This window comes from Poecile atricapillus, chromosome 7, assembly GCF_030490865.1.
Source record: "Poecile atricapillus isolate bPoeAtr1 chromosome 7, bPoeAtr1.hap1, whole genome shotgun sequence".
In the NCBI taxonomy this organism is placed as follows: domain Eukaryota; kingdom Metazoa; phylum Chordata; class Aves; order Passeriformes; family Paridae; genus Poecile; species Poecile atricapillus.
In genome coordinates, this window is record NC_081255.1 from 7,296,610 (window position 1) to 7,322,652 (window position 26,043).

A 26,043-nucleotide genomic window follows, 5' to 3' on the forward strand; every position below is an offset into this window, starting at 1 on the left:
ATGTAGGTTTTGCAATAGGAGCAGAGCCATAGAAGTACAGATCGTTCTTATTTCCACAGCTCACTCTCTGTGGACAAGACGTGTTTCCACATTTAACTGGGGTGGGGGGGAAATAAAAATGTTTCTCAGCTCTTTGCAGCAATGATTGTGATGCAATTCCAGAATTCTAAAAATGCAGGTGAGAGCAGCACATCATCAGTGTGGACTCACCTACTTAAATGTGAGTGTGAAAAGCTGTGCAGCACCAATAAAGATGTTCAGCAGCAGGCCCTTAATACACTTTGTAGGAAATGTCATCAGTGTTGTATCACCCAGGCAACTAAAGCAGCCAGAACAAAGGGGAGTTGTGTATGTGACGTTATATTTCACCTTAAAATAAAACCCTATTCTCCAGGGGATCTTATTCCAGAGTTCTGATCCATTTGAGATTGCACAATAAAACAACTGAGCCATATCTTAAGAAGTAAGATTTTTATTTAACTAAGCAGCACTACCTTGTGAGAAACTTTTCTTATAGCTGTCTTTGAGGAGTGATATCCAGAAAGAGAAAAGCTGAAAACAGGTTATTAAGTATTCATCTGAGGAATATTCAGCTGCTTCAGTGATAGTGCTTGCAACAGATTTTGGAAATAGAGGTGAAAACCATTTTTCAGGTTTCATACAAGTTGAACTTTCTTGAGGTCTGCCTGGTTAAATTTGGACTGATGATAGAGGAATGCTGAAGGCTTTATCCTTCCCAGACAGACAGCTTCTGCATGCCAGGGCAGGAAGCCTGAGGGATGCTACAGCCTCTTTTGAAAATCTTTCAAAAGAAAAAGAGTGAGAGAAAACACCAAACTTTTTAAGTCATTCACCCTGCTTAGAAAATTCAACCCAGAGGCTACAAATTGATAGAGTTGCAAGCATTTGAAAGTGAATTATTGTGCAGAGTATGAAACAACCCCAAAAAGACATGCTATGCTTTCCTTCCTCATAATTTTAAATTGTCAACTTAATCAACTCTTTCCTGTCAGAGCACAGCATTTGTACAGTCCGAGGTTTCTGGGTGGATTTTGTTTAGTTAACGTCATCCCACAGCCTTAAACTGGGGAAGGCTCACTTTTTAAATGTCAAATATATAAGATTTAATTAAAAAGCTGAGTGCAAGCTAATTTTACTTTGGGGTTTCTGCAGAGTACACCTTTCACTGAGCACACTGAATAAACAGTTTTTGTAGCAGGCAAGAGCTTCTTGGGGTAAAATACACTCTCTGCCAAGGAGAGGAAATCTGCCAGTTGAATGAACTAAAAACTGTCAGAAGTGATCATTAAAGGAATGTTTTGGAGGGCATTTTCCTTTTTTTAGGTTTACCTGAACTGCTCTTCTATCCAGCTACCATAGAGAAAAAGGAGAGACTACAGAGAGTCGGAATTTTAAGCATTTGCAATTAAAAAAATGTTTTGCAGGACACTCAATCAATGAGGTCTGTATGATATTTGTAACAAACAAATATTCCTTATATGAAGAACAATTTCAGAATTGTAATCATAAACATTTGTGTCAGTTAAAATTCTTGGAATTTGGGAATGGAATATACCAGGACTGATTCCCCACTGCTGCCAACCCCAATTAAATATTGGTGGAACTGGTTGGCTTTGATCTCTGACCAAAGATTTAACTACAAGCCTTGCAGCTATACATTATCAATGAAGCTTTATCTCTATTCCAGAGAGTGTGTTCTGAAAGGAAAATGCTGTATTTTCTCCTCTGAATTACATACAAGGCTTTGCATAGTAATTGATACTGACTGATTTAATTAACAATAATACTAGGTTACTCTTTTAGCTATTGTGGTTTCTTATTTTAAATAGGGACAATGTTCCTTAAAATCATGAAGGCACATATGAGTTGCTAAACAAATACAGTTCATAATAGCATATTCAGTTTTATGTAATATAAAATTAAATTAGGCGACCTGTGTGGCTATAAGTGGAGTTATTAAATAATTTTATATAACAGGAAGAAAGCTTTAGCTCAGAGATCGTGCTACCGAAAACAAATGTTGTATCTGATTTTGGAAATATATTGTTTGAATCAGCGTGTGGTATAGCTTTTGCTAAATGTTGGGAAAGTATTTTCTAATTAATTTCTTAAATTACATATCAGTTCCAGTGGAAATCTGATATCTAGAATCTAAAATTTAGTATTGACAGTGTCAAAAACTGTATAGGTATAAGGGAAGGGAAATGTGTGTGTCATAAGAGCAGTCCAAATTTGGGATGTCAGGGAGGACACACTCAGATCTGATTTCTAACCTTTATTTTACTGTGGGAGCAGAAAGCTGCGTTGGAGGAAAACTTTTACTATTCAAAGACTTATCTCAATTACTATGTCTGAATGGTTGGTCAGCCCACATCACTCCTAATTGGAGCAAGGAAGTGTCAAGTCATGATTTTAATACCAGGACTTGCAGTTTTGCCATTTAAGTTCAAAGTTTAATTAGAAAGCTCAAATATGGAGGTCGAAAGTAAAAAAAAGTACCAAGTAATTTGATGGTCTCAGGTTTATCAATAATTTCATACAATTCATTTTCTTATGCAAGAAACATTTTGCCTAAATTTTTGCAGAAGGTAGGACTTGCAGATCTTAGCAGTGTAGAGAATTCCCTAATAAATTTTGTATTTTGTGTTAAATTTGCCTCTTCATTTTGAAATAATTATTTGTTGCAAAAATCTTCCTCTGCTGGCAAAGATAAAACATCTCCAATTTTTTATGTAGGTTCTTGGAGTAAATATCAAACAGTAATGTGAAGTCAGATTTTTCACTAAAAGTAATACCAACATTTTTAAATAAATTGTTAAATAACTAATCAATTTTCACATTAAAGCAAGACAATGTCATTTCACATATTTACATATAAGGGTTGAGCTAACCTGAAAAAGCATAAGCTTTTTGAACGGGAAAAGCTTATATCTTCTCAAATATCTGGAATTTTTTACCAGCTTTGACTGCTTACATGAAGCATCTTGATCTTGAGAAAAAGATAAATATGCTTTGCAAGCACAAACATCTGCTTTTGTGAATGTGTGTTTAGAAAAACACTGTCACAGTAGAGAAGGGTCCTAATAAAGGAGAGGGGAACATGACAGGGGAAAGAAGACAGGAAAACTGTAGACCTGCTTTTTGCAGGGGCAGATTGTGCAAAATAATGATTAAAAAGTAATATTTTATTTTTCTGGAGCTCAAACACTGAGAATTTTATCTGGGAGCACTGTGGGATTTTCCTCCTCAGTCTATAGGTCTGATCATCATCTGAACCGCTTTCAAGGAGTAGGAACCTCCCCGGTACTCAGCCCAAAATATTCCATCCTGGTACTTGCTCCTGTAGTGGCCCCCTCGGTACCAGACACCGTTGAGGTTGGAGTGGGCGCACGCGTTGTACCACCAGCCACCCTTGTGGAAGTGAGCACAGTTTCCTGTGGAACAGAAGGACATGGGTGAGCCTCAGCTTTAGGCAGCAGAAATGGAGATTTACTAAATGTTTTCGTATTGTGGCTTATTCTCAGAGGCAACTTGGAAGTACTTCATAGCCTGTTGTGGTTGCATCTTGCTCTCCTTGCTAAATCATAAATTCTGTTGTAACAGCAGCCATTGCTGGAGGGGGGGTTATTGACATGGTCTTTAATGTGACAGCTGAAAGTGAAGGAGAGAACTCTTCTCAGCCTGGCAGCACTGCTTGTCCATGAGCTAACACCCAAGGAACTCAGATTATGTGCTGTTTGGAAATACTCAAGTGGAAGCAATGTGAGTTGATGCAGCCCTGAGCAGCACGCGGGGCCACGGTTCCACAAAGAATTGCTTGTAACTTGTGTTTTTACTGTTACAGGCTTGTCTAAGAGTTTGCAGGATTTGTCCAGCTTTATGGTTATTGACAGCTGAGGAAAAGCAGTTGAAGTATTGCACTCCCCAACCTTCCTGTTACTGCAAGGGAAAAACTGGAGGAAATAAGAAAAAGGGAGCTTTGAGGAGTACAAAAACCAAGTGATGTGCCCCTTTCTTAAGTATTGGTACACAACTAAACCTCAGCACGCTTGCAGTTCCTTTCATGCTCTTCAGAGACTTTAGTTCCTGGTGATTCTGTGGCAGCAGCACTACTCAGAGATCACCTGGACAGATTTTCTGATTACAGTCCCATGCAAGTGATGAGCTAAACAGAAAATTACTGTGGGGTGTTGTCAGTGAGGGTGATAGATTTTGAATTTCTGACAGGTGTAGGGGCTCAAAGGGGACCCTGCCAATGGGGTTTTTTTTATCATGGATTGAAAGCATCTTCCAATAGGGTAATTTTATCAGAATTCACATATTTTTTTTTGTCCTATGCTGTATATTTTGAGGTGGTGTCACTGGTGGAACATACATTACTCACTTTCCACAGGCACTCTGCTTTGCTTACCTGAATACATGTCCCTGTCCCTGTCCAGTGTTGTGAATTGCTTTCCATTGTGCCATATCATGGAGTCTCCAGCGTTGCCCTGGTATGTGCCCAGGCGCAGGCGGTAGAATTCACTCTCAGGCTCCAGGCGGAAGCTGCTGTACTCTGCATAGACCTTCTTGTTGCTCCAGTCCTCCAGCTCAATCAAGAGTCTGTAATTATCCTGATTGGTGAGCATGTAGATGTTTTCCAGTCCCAGCCAGTACTCTCCATCAATGTTCCCAAATCCTTTCTGTGCAAAAGAAGATTGGAAGGTGCTGATAGCTTAGTTTTCCATGTTTGTTAAAACAGGCATCAGCAGGAGTGTGATAAACCAGTGGAACTTGGGTACTGAAAGCCTTTAAACTTCTGAATAACTTCAACCCATGCATTTAAATGCTTTATTTTCCTGCACTGGGACTGCTAAGCTGCATGAGATGGTGCCAGCACCGGTAATGGTGGCAAAACATCTCTGTTCTTGGTGTCCTCTTTTTGAGATAAAGGGAGAGAGAATAGAGAAACTAAAACAATATTTCTTGACAAAGCTAAGGGGGTTTGTAATAATGGGTAAATAATGGAATTTTAGGTTATAATTCCAGGTTGAAAAAGTCTCAGTATTTAAGGTAAATAACTTCTTGTTGCTTCTGTATTGCAGCTGGTGTTTTTTACTGTAAATTTAATCACGCTATTCCTCTGTGTTCTTTACAGGGTTTATTAGAAATTAAATATAGAGACATCTTTTCTTTCAAATCACAGACTACCAGTGCAGTAGCTGTGAAGTGATATTTCCTATCTGCTGTCTGCTTTCCCCAAGTAAACCAGTGTTGTTAATGTTTGGTGTTGCGTTAGGTTTAGAATATTTATGATTGCTTTATGAGGCACTCCATAACTGCCTTAAAACATTTTATAACATTTAACAACTCCAAAACCAACCATGCACTGCTCTGAGAAGTAAAGACTTTGCATAATTATTTGACTGTTGAATAATTGTTTGGTTATTATTGATTTAGGGATTAATATTTGAACCACAAAATTCCAAGAATGCAAGAAGCAAAAATCCTCAAAATAATTTGTGTCCTATATGTAATTATTAGTACTATTTTTATTATTATTTCCCCAACCAAATGGTCTTCAGATTTTCTGTTTAGCATGTAATTATTCCAAAGCAGCATACTCTTGTCATCATAGACATTCTGCCTGCTAGTGCATAATATCACAGTAACACACAACAGTTTGGTGGTTTCCTTTCACCAGCCTGACATCTTTAGATTTCTAACCTAAATTAGCATATGGAGCTTCCTTTAATTCATTATTAGGACTGTTTTTAAGTTGAGCCCTCATCCAGCAAATCTAGTAGTTTGTTTGAATGAATAATTTCACTGGCTAAGTTTGCTCATTCATAAGGGAGATGAAGTTTTACAAGTACTCACTAGTTCTCAGTGTGTTAATAAAAATCATGTGTTCAGTTAGAACTTGGTAATAAATGACTTCCCAGCCACTGTCTAGAATAACATGTCTCCCAGTTGTGTGGTGCACTACAAACCCAGGCTGTCTCAGACAGGTTGCTTCATACAAAATTAACAGTGCACAGAGGGAAACGGGACATTCCCACTGAACTATGTTTGCATCTGAGGGATGATCACACTTTTCAATTATCTTTCTTTGCCCACTGATTTTCTGTATTGCAGAATTTACCTTGTAACTGTCCCAGTTCCTGAAAAAGTTGACAGATCCATCTGTCCTCTTCTGGATAACTGCCCATCCTCCAGGGTCCAGGCTGTTCTCACACCAGAGTTGCATTGGTTCGTTGCTGTTTTCGGGTTTGATCATGTAAATCCCGCTGTTGGCATGCCCAGCTTCCCTGGCTTGCTGGCAGTCTTTGAATGGACCTTTAGGAAAAGAAATACTGTGCAGTGCCCATTGTCCAGGAATATTTTGTAATGGAAAGTCAGTAAATCAATTAAGGTATGAAGCTACTGTGGAAAACGGTGCAAAAACTTACTGTCTGAGATTAATTATATATATATAAATAAACATGTCAATATCCTCTCTCCATATATTTTTTAACTAAAATTTCATTTTGCTAAACAAATAATAGACTTTGGTGACCAACACCTGATTTTTTTTGTCTGCTGTGGCAAGGATTTGTACTCTGGCTCTTGGTACTGAAGAACATTGATTTTTTTTTCTTTTCATTAATTATTTTCTTCTTTTTCACAAAAAGTGGACATTAATTTCCTTCATTTTCTGGTGCATCAGTTTGAAACTGGTGGAACTAAAAACCAAAACAAACCCAGGATACCCAACCAACCATCCCTGTTTCTGAGTATGCAGTAGTTTGAGAGCTGCTGTGACAAATATTTACTGCAAGAGCCTACAGACATGGAAATCAGTCAGAGAGAATTCTTACATTGCTTAATTTTCTGCTGTTATGTACTTAGCCAGTTTGAGGATTAGGCTGTTAACTGTGGATAGGAATCTTTTTAAGTTTCATATGTCATCCTGGTGTGATGTGTGTAGATGGATCCTGATGAAGGAAATAAGTAAGCAATGGACAAGGATTTTTGAGCAGCTAAAAGGACTCTCATTTGTTCTCAGGGCTGCAGTTACACAAAATTGCTGTTGTGAGTGCTGCTTGAAAGCTCTATTTTAGTCCATGTGAATAGTGGTTTTACAAATAATATTTAGAGAAGACCATCTGGTAATTCTGAGAAAGATGCTGCTTACATGTCTCTGAAAACCTTGCCTAGTTTGCCTTTCAGTTTTCGGCAATGTTTTTGTTTTCTGCTTTTTAGAAAAAAAATCGTTTGTGTGTCATTACTTCAGCTGTTTTAGAGAAACTGTTAATTTACTAATGAAAAGCAAAGTGTGTTCTGATGACTAGTTAGTAGTGGATGCCCTGAATGTATTTGAAAACTCAGCACATCTGAAAATAAATTAGCAACAGCTTTCCACTCCTTCCAGAGGGTTTATTTTCTCAAATCTCCTTGGAAATTCAGAGAGAACCCATCAGTCACAGAAACAGCTCATGTGCAAAGCAGCATAGAAGATATTTGTTGAGGTTATTCTTTAATCAAAAGTAGAGGTTGAGGGAAAGGGATCTTCACTGCAGATTAAGCTTGTGTGGAAAAAACAAGCTGAAAATCACGCTTAGATTATCAGGTAGTAGTTGCCAGTTGGACAAGTATGTAATTAGCAAGAAATCTGTAAAGCATAATTAGAGTGCATGAAGCTTGTGTATCTAAAGAGGAGTATTTAGAGCTTGTGGCTGTGACAGGAATGTCACAGACACTGAGCCATTGCTGTAAGCATTGCTGCACTGTCAGGATCGGGATGGCTTTGTCATTCTTCCTGTTCAACCAGTGGCACTTAAGGAAATAAATAGTAGCTTTGATATACTAGTGCCTTTTTCCTTCTTGTTCATAATTAAAATTCCCATGTAGATTGTGAATATTTCAGAGTTTGTCCAGGGGATAGATAATTTCCTGGACTAAGCTGAGTCTCATTCCTATTCCTTGAACTATCTGAAGTAAATTTGGATGCTCTGTAACTGAACAGGAATGTTGTTCCAGAAGTATTTCTGTAAAAAAACTATTGCTTTAGGAAAAGTATAAACAAATAAGCCTTATATTTTGTAATGTTAATTGAATGTTAAAAATAGTTTAATTAGATTTGCTGTTATCTGGGTATTATCCCACGTGATTATCACTGGAGGAGGACTTGAGCAATTGTTTTCCATGAGAGACCCAAGCAAATGTTTGGGGCCATTTGAAGTGGTTTTTAAGGCAGACAGAATTGTACCAGCCTGTTTATGTAATATTTGGGTCATTTCTGGAGTTCAGCTGGCTTTAAGTTCACAGAGTGCAACTCATCTGCTTTGATGCACAACTTTGTCTGCATGTATTAACATAAAGTAAGTTGTGGTGGAGGTAGGTGACTTCTGCTCTGAATGTAAGGAAGTCCAACCTACCCCATAATTTTTGGTGTATAGCCTTGAATCTTCTTACTGAAGTAAATTCTTTGTTAAGTATAATTATTTCAAGTTCACGTTATAAGAACTGACCTTGTTTAGTGGAAATACTGAGGTTTGTGAAACTGAGAGATTCTCCACAGTGCTGGTGTGGGTGTGACTGATGAAAAAAGCATGATTTTCTGTTAAAATCTTACAGGTTTTATAGTTTATGCAAGGAATAAGTATCTCATTCCCATCTAGTCTTTTGTAACTGTGTACACTAAGTCACTGAGACAGTGATAAGTCAGAAATACTCTGAGAAGATGATCTGTTAAATATTTCACTTCCAAAATTGTGGCTTAGATGTATGATTTAGTGCAGATCACATTCTGTGCTACATTAAATGAAGTAGAGATGGGAAGAGATTAAATATTTCAAGTTGAAAGCTTGATAACTTGATGGCTGACTCCCATTTTGAAATGCCAAATATTATCTTGGGCAGATGATACAGAAGTTGTGCTTGTGTAAGTTTCATAGAGAGGATTTTTAGGGGCATTAGTAGAGGAAAAGTCCAAAATAAAATTGGACATATATTAAAAAAGAAGCTATATTGTTAACCAAGAAGTATTAGAAATTACTATATGGGGCAGGGTGTGTCTAATTTTCAAATACTTAGCTAACTTGAAACTACTTTTTGCAAAAATAGTGGCAGTGATTTTGGGGGGTCACTGGTTTTTATTCCAAATATTAAGGTAATTGTGACAACTACAATTCACAGGTCCATTAACCTTCCTCAATTTTTAGAGCAATTTTTGTACAAAATAAACACCATACTCAGAGAACAGAACTTAATCCTTTTGTTCCCCATATATTTTGCATTTTTCTCTCTACTCACAATATTCAGATGCACATGGACCTTTCTGACCCATCTGCTTCATGCAAATATTTGTGAGGAGGTCCAGGTATTTATTCTGATAACAGTCTTTAATAGGCTTATTTCTAATGGGGACTGTCTGGTTTTCATTGGTCTTTTTGGACATCTTTATACATTATAAAAAATCTTTATATTTTAACCATAAAGATGTTTCTTCTATGACATAGTTATGATTCTGTGCACCATGAAATCTGTTTATATTAATTTTAAAAATCAGGGATGTAACTTGGCATTGTGTTGGAATGTCCAAGTTTTGGTTGTGACCACTGATGCTCTACCAGCTGTAGCAATTCTCAACCCTCCTTTTCACAAGCCCTGCAAGAAACACTTAAACTTCCAACTCAAGAACCTAGGATTAAAGGAAGGTGAATAATGTTACAATAAGCTTCCTAAAATTTCTTTGTGTTCTCTTCCAAAAAAGGATTCATACTCTGAACTTGTGGAGGTAGAGGGGTCAGCGAACACCAGGAAGGATAATTTAGAGGATAATATTAGTATCTCAGTGCTATTGCCTCGTTTTCTATGTGCAGCAGGCATGTATTGAGAAAAAGATGAGTTTAGAACAGAACCTGGAAGTGAAGGTTTGCTGGGAAGCAGGAAGTCATGGCTTTTTTTAGAATTATATTTGTGCTGTCTGAGCAGACATCAATGCAGTGCTTTGATATGAACTGTTTCCTTTCTGTCATGATGTGCCACTGAAATCCGCATGACATCTGGCGTTTTGCTTGGGCTCATGCCTGAATTTTCTGCAGACCTTGAATAAAAATAGTTGTTCTTTACATCAGCAGCTGGTTGGGTGTAGTGATGTGGAACAGTCACAAATGAATGTTTGGCTTCATCTTAGGAACTAAGTTGAACTTTCAGCTGTGACTAAAGGCAATTTGAAAGAAACAAAAACAAAACAGCCACCTAAACCCAAAACCCCCCACCAAACCATTTTGCTGTGCTAACAGAAGCCAAGAGCAAGCACTCAAAGGGATGTCTGAGAAAAACTTGTTTTTCTGAATCCTTGAATTTTTTTTAAATAGCAATTCTGTCAATATTTCAATAAAGTGAGAAAAATGATAGAGTTCAGGGCAGCTCATAGGTAATTAATTGTCTTGTTACTAATTTTGATTCCTAGTGATACATGAATTTATCTAATGACCTAAAGAGTGTAACATGTGAAGATGGGACATGGTCTCCTGAATGTATTTTCATGATATTTATGGTTCTAGTTTAATTTGCCATCCCCTACTGACAATAGATTACTGGGAATGTAGTTACTGATTTTAAATTTTCAAAGCTGATTGCCTCTAACTGGATTCATCTTTGATTCAATTATCCTTTCAAACTTACCACTCTTGAATATTTCAGCTAAACACTTAGAGACTCATTGCATGACTCTGTTGGTGGATTTAGATGTTCATTTTAAAGCAGGTCAGAATGGAAGGATGAAAATTCTTCTAGCAGAATTTTCTTCTGACAAATGTAAGTATAAAGGATAAAAACTTGAATTTACTTAATTTGTATATGATTAATTAGTTCTTATTCACTCCTGCCAGCTATGGTAACATGTAGCTAGCAGGCATCATCCAGGAAAAGGGTAGATATTGGAAAGTTTATGCCAATATTGAATTTTCATATTTTCATAACTCAAATCTGGCTGCAGAGGGAATGCCCAACACTTTATGCCTTGAAGGTGAGTATTGTTCAGATTGAATTTCTGAATATCAGCCATTTCCACAAATTCATCTTAGGGAGATTTAGGCCATTTGGCAAACTAAAGCTTTCCCTGGGAGGTAGAAGAGGGAGAGAAAATCAGGAGCAAGAGTGAGCTGTACCAGTACTTTCAATTCTCCCTTCTGTTCCTATGGTCAGGACAGCTTCCCTCAGAGGTGGAGAGATCTCAGGTTAGATAAATAGCGACAGGTAACTCACCCTCGTTAATCAAAGCCAGCGGTGGCACTCTGAAAGGACTCTTTGTGGGAGAAGTGGCGGGGTCAGGGGGTGGCCGTACATCTCTGTCCCGGGGGTAGCCGGGGTCTCTCTGGATCTCGTTGCCTCCCAGCAGCACGGGAGTGTAGGGCTGGCTGTTGGGGATGTGCTGCGGCACCACCTGCACGAGGGGCGGCGACCCGTGGGGGTCCTGCCGCGAGAAGATCCTCAGGCACTGCTCCTCCAGCAGCGAGATAGTCACGGACTGGTTGTTCACCAGGTCAGTTAGCGCTGCGTATTTTACTTCAAGCTCCTTGTATTTTGTTGCCATCTTCAGCATTTCCGTCGTGACGTTAAGGACTTTGTTCTCCAGCTGGGAAAGCTCGAGCGAGTTGTCGCGCTTCCGAATTATCTCGTGCAGGAGTTGCATGTACAGTTGGGTCACACGAGAGTTCATGTTCCGACTTTCTTTCCTCAGTAATTTCACTTCGTTCACGATGTTTCCATCCACGTCCACCACCAACTGCAAAATGTCGATCTCCCGCTTCTGCTTGGACAGCACATCCTTCAGGTTCTCGATGTCCATCCTGGTGACTTCATCTTTCCTGTTCCCAGTGCCCGGGCCATTCGTGTTCACACAGATTGGCCCTGTAATTTTTTGTTCTGGGACCAGGAAGGTGTAACCACATTTCTTCCCTTCCTCTCCCCTGTCTGCTGAACGGGGCTGCCTCTGCTGGGGCGTCTTACTCGGCGCGGATTGTTCCATGCAGCGCCCGATAGACAACAGCAGGAACAGCAGGACGCCCAAAGTCCACCTCAGTAGCTTCATTTTAAAGCAAGTGGGACGACTGTCAGGAGCCTGTTGAACAGATAAAAGATAAAGTCATTAAACCAGAGGTATAACTAAAGCTCCTAGACTTTTAAAGGGCCTAAACTGATGCGTTTGCCATGCTTGCATCTATGTAGCCAAGCCTTCAGAATCTCATCTATGCAGTTAGATTCCATTAGATTGGCTGGCTGTTTTGAGCAGCAAACACTAAGATTTAGATGCAGGATTTGGTAAAGGAGTTGTTGCAATGGGTAAGTTTTCAGAAACAATATTTTATATTTTTCTTAGATTCTGTGTTACACTCAGTAATCAGTTTGACTGCTCAGATCTGTGCACAATGCAATTACCTGCACGAGGTTTTAGAACATGGAGTGCTTGCAGAATACCTTCCTGGAAGAGAAGTTGGGAGATGAAGTTATTTATATAAATGTTGGAATCTGGATTATGTAAGCTTTTCTGGTCCTCCTTTAGCTTTATATATAGATATATATATATATATAATTTGTTAAATAGTATATACATACTGATTCAAATATACACCCATTTTTCAAGTTAATATATACACAGTTTTAGTAGACTTGAAAAACTCATCTTTAAGACTATTTTTGGACATGAGTGTTAGGCAGGAAAAGACAGGAGATTAGATATTGTTGCAAATATCAAAAATTACTTATTCAAGTGACTTTGAATTTGTAAGGAAAGCTTAGAACATGTTTGCTCTGCATGTTTATTTATTTGGTTGCCTTGAGATGAACATCTAGAATTGTCACACTATTTTTATATCTTTGAAAACGTCTTTATCCAAATAATGCTGAAGTATCAGGTGCATTGTCATTATAAATACCATACTGAAATGTTTCATTCATCTTTTAAAGAAAACTGGGAGTTTCTTTTAACTCTAATGAATTAAAGTGCAGTGATAAAGATTGAGGAATGTTTTTTGAGACCCATTTTTCAGCTTTAAATATTTGAGATGATAAACAAAGGTAGCACTTAAATAAGGAAAAAACCCTTCATTTTTTATGGTTTGTTTGCTTTGTGAAGCAGATAATTTCTTATCTCAGCTGTTGAACTGGCTTTCCTTTCCAGACTCCATTTGCAAGCCTTTGGATAGCCTTTCTACAGTGGCCTTTGGATAATTACAAAGAGAAATACAGTAAGAGCAGGGAAAGTTAATTACCCTTGTTCTTGCTATGTCCAAGTTTAAGTGTATTTGGCAATGCTGACACAATGATCCCGAAGGAGAAGCAGAGCTGTGCTGCTTCCTTTACATTCACATTACAAATGATAAGGTGACTTTTGGGTCAGGTCACTTTTCCCAGCTCTGTTACTGGCTTTAATATTACTGCAAAAACAGTGTCTGCTCAGCCTCAGGAAACCTGTCACATCTTTATTTTTTGGCTTCACTAAGAGCAGTGGTTACAAGCTTCAAACCATGATGTACATGCAATCAGCTAGGAATTCTGCTTAAATATTTGATAGCTTTTTGTTATCCATTTGTCTGATGGTTCTATTGCAAGCCCTTCTTCCAGAAGGGGAAAAAACCACATTTAACACATATTAAAAATCCTTTCTTACCCTGCATAAATGGGGGGAAGCATGTAAGTTTGAGGAAGTTTATTTTAAAATACTTACTTCCCTTAGTTTGTAGTAATAGGTATTTTTGTGTCTACTAGCAGATATTTTTATCAAAACCAAAACTTAATAGTTTTGTGAACTTCTCTGCTGAACTTCTGTTTAAAGGAAAAAGTAGTTAAGAAAAAGTATCACTTTTCTTCAGAGTTGGTTGTGTGTTTTTCTTTGGTAGTTTCAGACATTAAAAATACTAATCAGCTGGACAGTGCTCAGATTTGGTGGTTCATTAGGTTAAATGTTCACATGCAGCATGGACAGGCATGGGAAACTGGTCTGTGTGTGGTTTCTAACTTGACAAGGGTGAGCTGAATTAATTGTCTGAAGTTTAAAACCTCTTTGTATCTCCTAACTTATTTTTCAATACTTTTGCATTTCCTATTTGCAGATTGAGGGGAGGAGACTTTGAGGCACATGGATGAGGATGAAGCCATAGTGCCAGTGCAGTATTTTGCTCTTCTCACAGTGTATAATAGGTACTTCATAGTCCAAGAAAGTGAATAACATTTTAGTTCTTGGGAACTTTTAAAGACCCTACAGAGTTACTGAAATAATGAATGACTGGGCATTTTTCCCCACAGCAGCACATTTTCTCCCTGAAATACACAGAACTTAAATGAATCTTTCAAAACAAAGCACTTCGCAGCACAGTCCACATTCTAGTCATGTATTCTACTACAATCTGCTTTCTGAATTTCTTCTAATATTAAATGTGTTCATTTTAAACTTTTACCCTTATCTGTTAAAGTTTCAAGCTCTGTGTCTACACATGGGCTGTCAGACAATTAAATGAATTGAAGTGTCTAATACAGCATAGCCAAATTCAGAAGCTGCATAAAGTTATGCCCTAGAATTTGAAATTCAGAAATACCTCATAGCAAACTGAGACATTCAGATAAGCAGGAATGAGTTTCTTCTGAAAATCTACCTGGTAGGGAGTGTATACACTTCTTGGAAATGCTGATGTTGAAAAAATTAAATGTCTTAAAAAATTGCTTGTCAAGTGTGAGCAGCTTAATGCCTAACTTGTTATACAAGAATAGGTTCTGAGCAAGATATTTACTTGGAGTTTTAATCAGCTTAGAAGGAAATGAAAATACTGTTTCAGAAATTTCCTGATGTTCTGGGCAAGCAGCTTAAAAAAATAGAAGCTGTTTATCCAAAGTATCCCAGAATGATAGCCTAATATGTAAGACCTAAATGACAAATTAAAATTAGAGTTGGGAAATAGTTTCAGAGTTTTAGGATCAGACACATTTTGTCCTGGATTCGCAGGTTTAGATGTTCAGGTAGTGGCAGAAGTGTTAGGAGACAGCTGAGGCTCAGGGATCAGCTCAGAGCCACGGTCTCCATCCCTCCCTGCAGGTTTGGAGCTGCTTTTACTGAGTGGGGATGCTGGTGCAGACCTTGGAAATGCAGCAGGGGAGTTTGTGATTACAGATAGCATTGCTTTGAAGTACGTTATTTAACTCTTTATTAAATGTTATGGTTTTTAGATTAGAATAAACTGTCATTTCAGCTGGTTCTGTCATGTTTCTGTGCCACCCAGTTTTGGGTCTCAGATTTCTGTAGAAGTTTCATTATGTATGTTCTGGCCTGCTGATGTTTTATAGCTTCTGCAGAAGAGAATGTGCAGTTATTCACAGCAACACAAGCTTCTTCATCAGCTTGTCAGAAACACTCAGAGCTGTGGACAGGGCTTCAATACCATTTTATATTTTATGCCATTTCTTCTGATTTCTTTCTTTTCCAGAGTGATCCCTGTGCAAAAAAAAAACCCAACTTGCTTTCAAAATTAGTTTTTGATTTATTACTTTAAAAAGTGTTTAAAGGTACAAAATTCTAATTTAAAAGAGCAAAACAAGCCAGTAACTACTTTTTTTAACTGCTGTAATGCAGACTGTGTTAGCCCCCCCAGAAATATTGTAATCACAAGTACAGCATTGCATGGATCAGGATATGGGGAAGCTGGTATATACTTGGCATTTTTTAGCTTTCTGCACAACAAACTATTTGTTCTTTGTTGTACTTCTGTGACTCATGTTCAGCAGGATGTAAAATTTGGAAACCCACAACACAAATTGGAATCTGTTCTTCCAGAGCTGACCAAGGCTTGTTCTCCCTGGGCTGTGTAGGGTGATATGGGTGAGTGTAACAAAGCTGTTGCAGGTAAATGGGAATATAGGATTCCTTTTGTATGGAAAATGCAGTATCAGCACTTACCTTTATTCCAAATATTTATTAAAAGAATATGGTCAAGTGATAAATGCCAGCAGTGCCCTCTTACATGTAACAGGAAGGGAAACAGACTGGGTTCTTTGAGAAAGTAAATTATAATACTGAGGCTAAAGATGCTCTGACCATGACACCAGCTAATCAAGGAGCTCTGGTATTGATGTTACACAGACTTCATTTTCTGTTGAGCTTTGCCCTAGCAGCTGAAATCAATAAACCCAATTATGTTCCCCTATGTCTACACAGGCTAAGTGAGGATTTTTGTAGATTTTTTTAGCTTAAAACTGGGTCCATGACATTAGAAGTAATACTTATGTGGGGAAAACACTCTTCCTATAGGAGAAATGTTCCCATGGATTTCAGTATATCTCTGTATTTAAGTAAGTTACTTCTCCCTATATAAACAAGTGTTTTTTCAGCAAGTCCCTCTGCCTCTGCTGAAATAACAGGATTACTTTCAATTGCATTGACTGGGATCCAAGAATAATATGTTCTTGGGTTTTGTTCGTCAGATACGTGATGTATTGAGTCACAGAATTCTGCTTCTCAGAGATTGCCATGAATCTGATTCCTTTTAGGAAAGGCAATCTGAAAATCTTCGGGGGGTTTTGAGGTTGTCATTGAAAACGTGTCCCTTTTAAAAATGAGAACTTCTAAGGAATTCTCCACAGAAGAGATCGGTTAATTTTATCATAGTAGATGTTCTGAAGGCACAGCAAAATTTCATTGCATTTCCAGATTTTTAGGTAAAGTTTTTTTAGCATGGGGGTTCCTTTGCATTTGTTGGCAGCCACTGTGTGTGTTTGCAATGTTTGAGCAGGCAGGTACAATGCAGTGGTGCATTTTGTGTTTGGAGATGTGTGATTTCGGGACTCCAGAGTTCTGCTTAGATACTGAAAATATTAAGCATCTAGTTATGCTTGCTGTAGGAAATTGTACTTCATTCATTGGTGTATAAATTTTAAGGACCAAATCAATAGGGCACGTTACAAAAAGCAGAGCCCAATAAAACAATAATTAACATCTCACAGAGCCATATAGTTTCTGCTAAAGTTTAAAGGTTTAGAATTTCCATTCTTTTCAGTAAGTTCCTTTAAGACTTCAAATAGTGTATTTTTTTACTGTACTTCAGATCATTCTTTTGGCAGAAGCATAATATTAGTATTGCATTATTTGTTTTAAAATAAACATTTCAAAATTTGAACTCTAAAGTTGGAAGGCAGCAAAGGAGAGAGAGTTAATACCTTGTATACAGCCAGTTTATTGCTTTAAAATTATTGACTCAGCTGTTTTCATTTGTAGAAGATTTAGGAATTGTTCTAAGCCATGTAAATCAAACCCTTGGCTGATGATGAATGAATGGAGCCTGGTGTCCAAAGCACATTGTGTGCTTCAGATGTAGTGGTGTTGTTGTTGTTTAGATGATTCTCCTCCATATGTAAATCAGCACAAAAGGATAGTAAGGAAAAGGGCTCAAGAACCTGGAAAGGATCCATCTTTCTTGTTTATCAAGGCTGCTTCAGACTTTTTTCCTCTGGTAGCTACTAAATCTTAATTAAGTTTGTCTTCTGTAACACTTTGTCTCTCCTTTTAGCATCAGCCCCTTCATTCTCTCTTACTGTGTCAGACAGCTTTGAGTTTGTAAATGCAAATACTTAAGTTTACAATCACTTAAGTTTATTTGCATTGTTCTGGATTATTTACTGCATTTTCGTTTCCAAGTCAGCATGAAGAAAGTTTTCTCTGGTTTCCCTATGTATAAGCAAGTACTTTTTGATTTCTATCTGTACTTTTTTCATCTGTTTGTAAACAACTTTCTTGTTTTAATCACTAATTTGCAGCAGCATTCTTCTCCCTTCCTTCCCCTAATGAACTGTAACAAAGCCTTCAATTTTCCACTTAATGTAGTGTTGCTTTGTACACTGCATTTCATGTTTATGAAATGGGTCTTTATTTAGAAACAAACTACAGTTCAGTTGAGGTACAATTAGCTGTCCAGAAATTGCTGAAGGAGGATATTAGTGCCTGTTGCAGCAACGTCTTTTGATTTTCAGCTGCACAATTGATTGTGCTACAAACTCGACTGTGTTCTGAATAGGTGAATAACTCTGGCTTCTTGGTTGGCTCTAGGACTCAGGCAACTTCAACTCCTCAGAAGAACCATAAATAAAAACATACTTGAAACTATACACAATGATTGCTACTTACAGATGTGCATTGATTTGCTTGGGACTTTTCACAGTGGTTTTATTGAGGTATCCATTTTCTAGTTCTAGTAATGCTAGATCTATGCTCTGGTGTTGGGTGGAATCCAGCTTCCCTGAAATCAATAGGATTTTTGGCTTTTGCCTTCTGGTAGGATCAGAATTTCACATGAGTATGTTCACAGTACCCAAATTACATGCTTAGCAAAGAATCTGGTAGTGCTAATTTTCTGTAACTGTAGATAACAATACAGCTAAACAACCGAAACTTGTTCATCCCTAAAACTGGAACAAGTTAGTCTGTGCTCTTATGCAGTGCCTTTTTTAATTCTTTCCAAAGTCTACCAAATGCCACAAAAATGAGTCTTAATGTTAGTTGTCAAATGTTTCTCAGGCTGAAAGGGATTTGTTTCTTCACAATTGTATGATGAGGGAGATGTATGTAGCATTCAGAAATAGCTCAAAATTAAACTTGTAAGTAAGAATAACTTTAAAACTTACCAAGAAATAAAGTCTTCCAGCTGCTTTGCTTCTGTGGCAGATGGAAAATCCAGAGGCCAAATTGCTTTTGCTTCCTATATTACCCGATGGTGTGGAGTGTTAATCTGCAGCTGGAGCTGAAAACTGCTTTTGTCTTTCTCTGTTAGATCCAAGCTGTATTGAGGAATTGGGTTTCTCCATACGATAACCAAGCTAACCTAATCAGTTTTAAAAAAAGAAAAAAGTAATGCTCCAGTACGCGTTATTCCAGGAGAGAGCGAGAAATGTTCTCTGAAACTGCAATGTTTAATTCTCACATGCAGAAGTGCTCTAAACCAGCTACAGCTGACCCAGATTCCATATACATCACTTTTGGACAGTGTTTTTTTAAACAAACACACACTCGGCTCAGCCGTTCAGCCCACCTATGATGTCACCGCGAGCACTCGGAGAGCAGAAGAAACTCCTCCTTCGGATTTCCTATCCATACCCTCCAGAAAAGGAGGGGGGTAGGGAGGCTGAGAAGTTAGGAACAAGGAAAGATTGTTTGCCAGTAGAAGGGAGGTACCATATGGCAACGGACTGTGCAAGAGTTCAGCAGGCAATTACAAATCAAACATTTTTACTATGCTGCCTAAAGATGCCTTTCAAGTTATTACAGTACTGGGCTTCATTTAGAAGAAAGATTCTTTCAGGCTGATAAAACTCGATTTGTGTTGCTGGGAATAAAAGAGGCAGCCTGGCTGGATACAACAGGAAAAATGAAGCATTTGTAGTCTAGAAGAATGTTCAACAGAATGTCGCATTCAATTCTTGACGTTCTCTTAATAAGAAACAGTTCCAGTTGTTAAAGGAATGAATTCTCCAGTACATGTGGAAAATGTTAAAACTCTGTGTGTGATGGTTTTGGGTAGGTATCAGAATATTTGATAACATCTGACTGGTGTTAGAAGTAGCAAAAGCCACAGAGATTACACTCTACAAGAAATACAGGATCTGGTTCTGTCCATCCTCAGCCAGCACTTGAGTGCGTTCAGTTTGCTGCCATTGATCTTCCTGGTTTCTTCACAAAGGCAGTGCCAATTACATTTGAAAGAAAATTACCCTTGTATGCTTTTAAAATTATTTTAGATTTCATAGGAATGCATCCAGTTGGTTTAGAAAGCTGCTCTTTACAGAAGACTCACTTTTGATTTAGCTAAAAGAAAAGATCAGTACAAATCATTCAGAGGTAATTCTGTAAATAGAGTCGTTTATAAAATCCTGCATAATAGTGCAGGTGCCTGTTACAGGGAATTTCCTTAAATATAGTTAATAAGTATGATTTACTTCCTTCTGTGGAAGACTGATCGGGTTTGGGATTTTTAAGGCTTGTTTGGACATGGGTTAATAAATTCAGGTTCAGGACAGCTTATGCACTCTAGGTAATACAGCAATTAAATGCGACTGCCTGATGTTTCTGATTATCTTTTCTGGTATTTAGCAAACTGGTTCTAGCAGAACAGAAAATTGAGAGATTTAGTAGTATATCAGGTCATGTATAATACCTTTTTATTCACTTTTTTATATGTCACCTTTCAGCCACAAGTATTTTAATTTGTTTCTGTGTGCGCACACACGTGTGTGTATGTGTGTGTGTGTGTTGGTTTTGGAGGGATGCCCAGAGTTTCCCAGCTCACATTTGAGGACTGTACTGGTTAGGTGTTACACAAACACAACTGCTGTTCTTGTGAGGTTGTATTAATAGTCTTCCACCTGTAAAGCCAAAGTCCTTGTTACGATTTTGCTTGTACAAGGCTGAGAGTTGAAGTAAAATATAATGTAAAAATTTCCCTGTTACTGAAACAAGTTTCTTAAATAGTATTATTTAAGTTTGTTGTGTTTTGTAATAAGGGTATCTGTGGAAGATGCAAGGGATGCACACCAATTCCTTTGAACAGCAGAATTGGTCAGGATATGCTTTGCTTAGTTGAGTCAAACGGGTGAAGTTCAAGAAACGGAGTTGTGGTTAGAAATAAACATTTTATGTACAGCATTAGTGTGTGAGGAGGAGGATTTTCCTCTCTACATGATCAAGGGGTTGAAGGAGCAGTAAAGTTGCAAGCAGTGCAGGGGAAGATGAAGTCACTTATCTAGAAGGCTGTTGCGTCTTTGGAGCTGTGATTATTACAAACTGCAGGATTCATTCATTTCAGTCTGGGTGCCCATTTTCCCTGTTTAATTTTTCCCATGTTGCTGCAAGTTGAACTTGAGTTTTTAGTCAGCCTGAAGAGTTATGGGTATGATTTATCCTTCTGTTGTTTTTTAATTGCTGCATTGGAGGAATGAAGTAGTAGACTTCCTAAACAATTAATTTTGATGGTATATTTTAACATTGTGTGTTTAGTATGCTTCATATTTGTCAAGGGAGTAGTAAATTGGTGCTGTGGAGGAGATGAGGTTTATGAGTAGCTGTGCATGTCCTTGTAATTACTTTTAGAGTTCTAAAATGATTTCCCAGGTAAATCCAAATCTTATTCTGAGACAATGCTTTCATCAACCTACTTTAACATTAGTGGAAGCAAAAATTCTTCACAGTATTCTTGATGAGGGTCTTTATGCTCAGTCAAAGACATTAAACAAAGAAACTTTTCATTCTAATCTCATTTCAGGTATTTATCTGTCAGACTTGACATATATTGACTCTGCCTACCCCTCAACAGCCAGCATTCTGGAAAGTGAGCAAAGAACAAATTTAATGAACAACATTCTTCGAATTATCTCAGATTTGCAGCAGTCATGTGAATATGGTAAGCAAGTGTGTAAATACTACAGTGTTAAAGAGAAAAACTTAAAAAGCTTGATTTTTTTTTCTCTCCTGTGATGCAGTTTAAGTAAGGGTGGACCCATATGAATGCCATTAACACCCTCCCTCATATTCTCAACCCAAAAGTCTGGCTTTATTCGAGTATTGTTGGTTAAGACAGAGCATCAGGGTAAGGAGACAGAATAAAATTGCCTTTCTCTTACACTGAGCAAACTGCAGTACATATTTTCTGATGATAAATGTGTGGTAGTACATCATACTCAAGAGTAGTTTTACTGGTATTTATAAGCTTGTATCCCTGTGTTCATAATTTTATGACTGAATTCTGAAAACAGGATTGCTTTTGAAATAGTACTTTTACTGGAGATAATAAAATACATTCAGCTTGTCTTCTGGACATTTACAGTTCAGTCCATAGATCAGATAATGTATTTTTTTCTTCAAAGATGGTTTCCCTCTCTGTCCTCTTCCCATTCTAGTAAAGTTCTACTGCTGTGTTTGTGATGGTGGAATGTGAATTAGCACAGAATTGTGGCTTCCCTGAAAGCTCAATGTGAAGAGAGTGTGGGCTGTGAAGGAGTCCTCAGACAGCTCTCCATGACTGACAGGCCTTCAGTTTGGCCAAGGATGTTGTCTTACCTTCCCCTTAAATGTGCTCTGATGAGAGAAGTTGTATGAAGTTGTAAAATTTCAGTATCATTAGGGCCTGTAGTTTGTACCTCCATCTCACATAAAAAGGCAAGAGATCTGAATCTGTCCAAATAGATTCTGGTAAAAAACTTTGTTTGCCAATGAATGCTGTCTGTTTTCCAGATATTCCTATGTTGCCTCATGTCCAAAAGTATCTCAACTCAGTTCAATACATAGAAGAACTACAAAAGTTTGTAGAAGATGCCAATTATGAGTAAGTACAAAATGCTCTAAACTGACCATAACATTACAAAATTACTTCTATAATTCAAAGCCTATTACTTGTGAGACTGCACTTGCATTGGAGAATTGTATTATATTATTTGGGTGTCCCTGCCCATGGCAGGGGTTTGGAACTAGATGAGATTTAGGGTTCCTTCTGACCTACACCATTCTGTGATTCTGTGATTGTGCACCTCAGACACACCAGCTGCGAGCAGCTGTGGTTCCAGCAGGATGTTGTGCTCAAGGCACTTTCCCTCATGCTGAATGGCAGATCTGCTCCCTTTGCTATGCCAGACTGCACCAAGCCCTTGCTTCAGGTCTGTCTGATCTGCTGAGAAACAGATCTGCTGCACTTTCTACATGTGGCTCACCTGTTCTGTCATTAAGAGAAATCCTGTGATTTGAGATGGCTTAAGTCATTTCTTCATCAGAACAAAACCATCTGTGCATCCAGTCCCAAGTTTTTACTGAGGGTGACTTAAAGCTTTCACTTGCAGATAGTACTTCATTTTATACTTTTCTCTTTGATTAGGTTATAAAGTGTGAGTAAAATATAAGCACTTGATTTTTGAGAGGCAGGTTCCCATTCCTCTCTGTCTCTGGCTGTTTCTCCCAGCCTCCCACCCAAGATTTCTACATCCTTAATTAAAAGATTATTACTGTATTAAGTGATTTGGCATCCAGCAAAACTGGGGGAGGGAAATCTCTGGCAAGAGACAGGAACTGAGGATCGGAAACACCCTAAGGCAAATCTGTTGCCTATGAAGGAAGGTTTTGTTCATTGGCTGATGTGCTCGAGGAGGTTCCCCACCCATTCCCATCCTGCCCGCCCGGGAAGTTTGTCACCTCAGAGGGCTTGAATTGGTTGCTTGTGCAGCTCCCTTGGAGTGGCAGGAGGGGGATGCACACTTCAGGAACAGCTGTGCTTTGCCATTTAATAGCCCTAACTTGGATTTACTGAAAGGCAGCAAATGGAGACCCTTCAATTTATGTCAGTTAACGAGGACTCAGACCCTTGGCTTCTCTACTGAGGTTTCTAAGTTGTTCTCTGAATGTCCTTGTGGATGCATCCAGCTTTAGCCTTTTCCTGGGATGTTCTACAGCCTGATTTGGGAAGTTTCACTTGTCTATCACTGAGAGTAAAGCTCTGTGGAGCTTTGAAGGAAGGAAAAAAATTGAAGGAAAAAAAAAAAACAACCCAAACCCAAGCTTCTTACCTGCACTGTCTCCTTAGTACTTTGTATACATGAATTCCACTCTCCTTCCTTCACTTTCACTGGGTAGGACTCACTAGCAGAGGGAATTTGATTGATGAAGGAGCTGCAGTCTCTTCATCCTCTACAATCCATGTTTTGGTAGCAGGGCAATGACTGGAGACGATGGCACATAAATCAGAAGCATGGCTGCTGTTCACAGAGTCTGGTTTTGCACTGATGAGTTTTGTACATCTCCAAAATGAATGTTTTTATGGTCAAGGAGTGTATTTCAAGAATTGTTCTTACTTAAAGTGGGTCCTCTACTTTTCATCCCCCAAGGTGTCTGTCAACAAAAAGGTTGAAGTTAGAGAACAGCGACTGTAGCTTGAATACATGTTTTTTCTTCCTAAAAGATTTTAATTGAAAAGATTAAATTATAAAATTGAAATTAATTGTTGCTATACTGTCTGAGAATGGGAGAGAGAGGAGCTGTCAAACTTTAAACTTTTTCTCCCCAAAATTAAATAGATGCTTTTTCAGTGTTAGTGGTTTCAAAGATTCTAGTTCTGCAAACTGTGTGGACAAGATATGCTTCACCTTCCTGGAGTTATCTGATCCTATAGTCTGTCTTTGTGGGCCTGCTGGAAATGGCATTAAAAAGTTACAGAAAAAGCTTGAATTATGGCTAAAATCAATGTATTTTGATAATGTATTTCCAAAACACAAAAGAAGATTTTGGCTTTTGGACCAGTAAAGACAAAAGGCTTGGTGCTTGGCACAGTAGTGCACTTCATATAACAATTTAAATTTTAAGTGTTCCCAGAATAAATATTTTCACCAAAGTGGGGAGAGAAGATGTGTATTGTTTTCATTTTTATTTTTACCAGCTTTTAGCAGGAATAGCAGTTTCAGGTGTGTGCCAGCCCTCTCAGGGCACTGCAGGTTCTGGTGATCTGTATGAACCAAAGGCAGGAAAAATCAAGTTTGAAAATAGTGCTTGCTAAAGATAACTCTGTACTGTTTGTATTACCTTTGTAGTACTTCTTGCAATCACAGAATCAGGCAGCTTGCAATCATAAAATTAAAAAATTCTTCTTCACAAACTTATATTTTTATTTCCTGATAAAGTAATTTTTAATGTTTCTTTAATGCAGACTTTCATTAAAGATAGAACCAGGGACCAGCACCCCCCACTCTGCTGCTTCCAGAGAAGATTTAGTAGGTAAATGCTTAATAAATGTGAGAAGACTTGAGGTTGTCATGTGCATTATTTTAGAATTGCAGACATGGAAAATATTTGCCTGAGGCTATAAAGAAGTGTGAAGTTTAAACACTGCATGTTTGTAATAAAAAGTCTAAAGGTGATCTGTAAAGAAGGAATTGAGTCATTTTTTTAGGTTCTTGTATGCATTGTGGCACTAAGTTGTTAATGTCATTTGGGGTGAAGAGCTATTAAATATTCATTCTTTGTTGTGTCTAGACAGATGGGCCTTCATCTAAACTTTTCATGGCATAATACGCTTCCAAAAATGAACATTCTTCTTGGTCAATGCCAAAAGTGGTTGAAGGCAGGAGTTTGAAAATGTAGAATCAGTGGAACATGCCCAGTGCTGGTGTAGAGAATGCAGCCACCTTTAGGACTTGCAAAATACTTTCAGTGGATGGGCTATTTGAACTAAATGTGTTTGGTTTTAATCCTGTGCAAAAGCCCTGAGGTGCAAGGGGTTTAATTATCAATAGATAAATGAGTTTCAATGCAGTTATCTCTTATAAAGGGAGTTTAGGAAGTTTTGTGCAATTTTTCCATGATTTCCTAAGAAGTGACCCTGACAGTTATTCTGAAATGACTTGGGAATAATGTCTTTTTTATTCCCAGGCTCTGAAGTCGGAGCATCTCCACAAAGTGGACGGAAGAATGTTGCAGCTGAAGGAGCCTTGCTACCACCGACACCCCCTTCACCTCGGAACCTGATACCCCACGGACACAGGAAATGTCACAGTCTGGGTTACAAGTCAGCATTTTGCTTAACCTAAAAATCCTGAGCTTTGTTTTTTGAAGTGGTGTATCATCCTTTACATACAAAAGCTTTGCTTGTAAAAAGTAGCATGATTTGTACACTGTAGTTCACTTACAGAGCAATTTGTGGCCAGGGCTCAGAACTATAGTGCAGGTATCCCAACCGAGGAGAATTACTCAAAATAGGAATGGTGAATTTTTGATTATAAGACTAGTCAATGAGTTAACCAGAATGGCTCTTTCTGAATGACAAAAATATCACTTTTTAGTAACCCAATGCCTCTGTAATTATTCAGAATTCAAAATTATATCACTGCTTTATTGGTATTTTTACAAGGGAGACCTTCTTTATAGACTTTCTTTGTAGACTAACTCTGTTTAGTAATGGCTTCAGGCTTTTTCCATATAAATGTATTTCTAATAATATCTCTATCATTATCTCATCATTTCCCTTGTCATATCTTCAAAGTGCAAGA

General features: G+C 38.0%; 2 protein-coding genes across 7 annotated transcripts in view; one reads left to right on the forward strand and one right to left on the reverse strand.

Moving 5' to 3' along the window:
• Positions 1-26,043, forward strand: part of RALGPS2 (Ral GEF with PH domain and SH3 binding motif 2) — a 113,727-nt gene that overhangs the window by 56,168 nt on the left and 31,516 nt on the right. For all 6 annotated transcript variants that reach the window (XM_058842677.1, XM_058842675.1, XM_058842679.1 and 3 more), the window contains exons 9-12: positions 21,285-21,422; positions 22,253-22,343; positions 24,705-24,772; positions 25,427-25,562. In XM_058842677.1, coding sequence (XP_058698660.1) covers positions 21,285-21,422; positions 22,253-22,343; positions 24,705-24,772; positions 25,427-25,562 — 433 coding nt within the window. The remainder of the gene's footprint in view (positions 1-21,284; positions 21,423-22,252; positions 22,344-24,704; positions 24,773-25,426; positions 25,563-26,043) is intronic.
• ANGPTL1 (angiopoietin like 1) lies at positions 476-18,986 on the reverse strand. The gene is made up of 5 exons (XM_058842681.1): positions 18,655-18,986; positions 11,257-12,112; positions 6,146-6,339; positions 4,433-4,703; positions 476-3,455 (listed from the first exon to the last, which is right to left on the reverse strand). The coding sequence occupies exons 2-5, from the start codon at positions 12,080-12,082 to the stop codon at positions 3,268-3,270; spliced, it is 1,479 nt and encodes a 492-aa protein (XP_058698664.1). The 5' UTR covers positions 12,083-12,112; positions 18,655-18,986; the 3' UTR covers positions 476-3,267.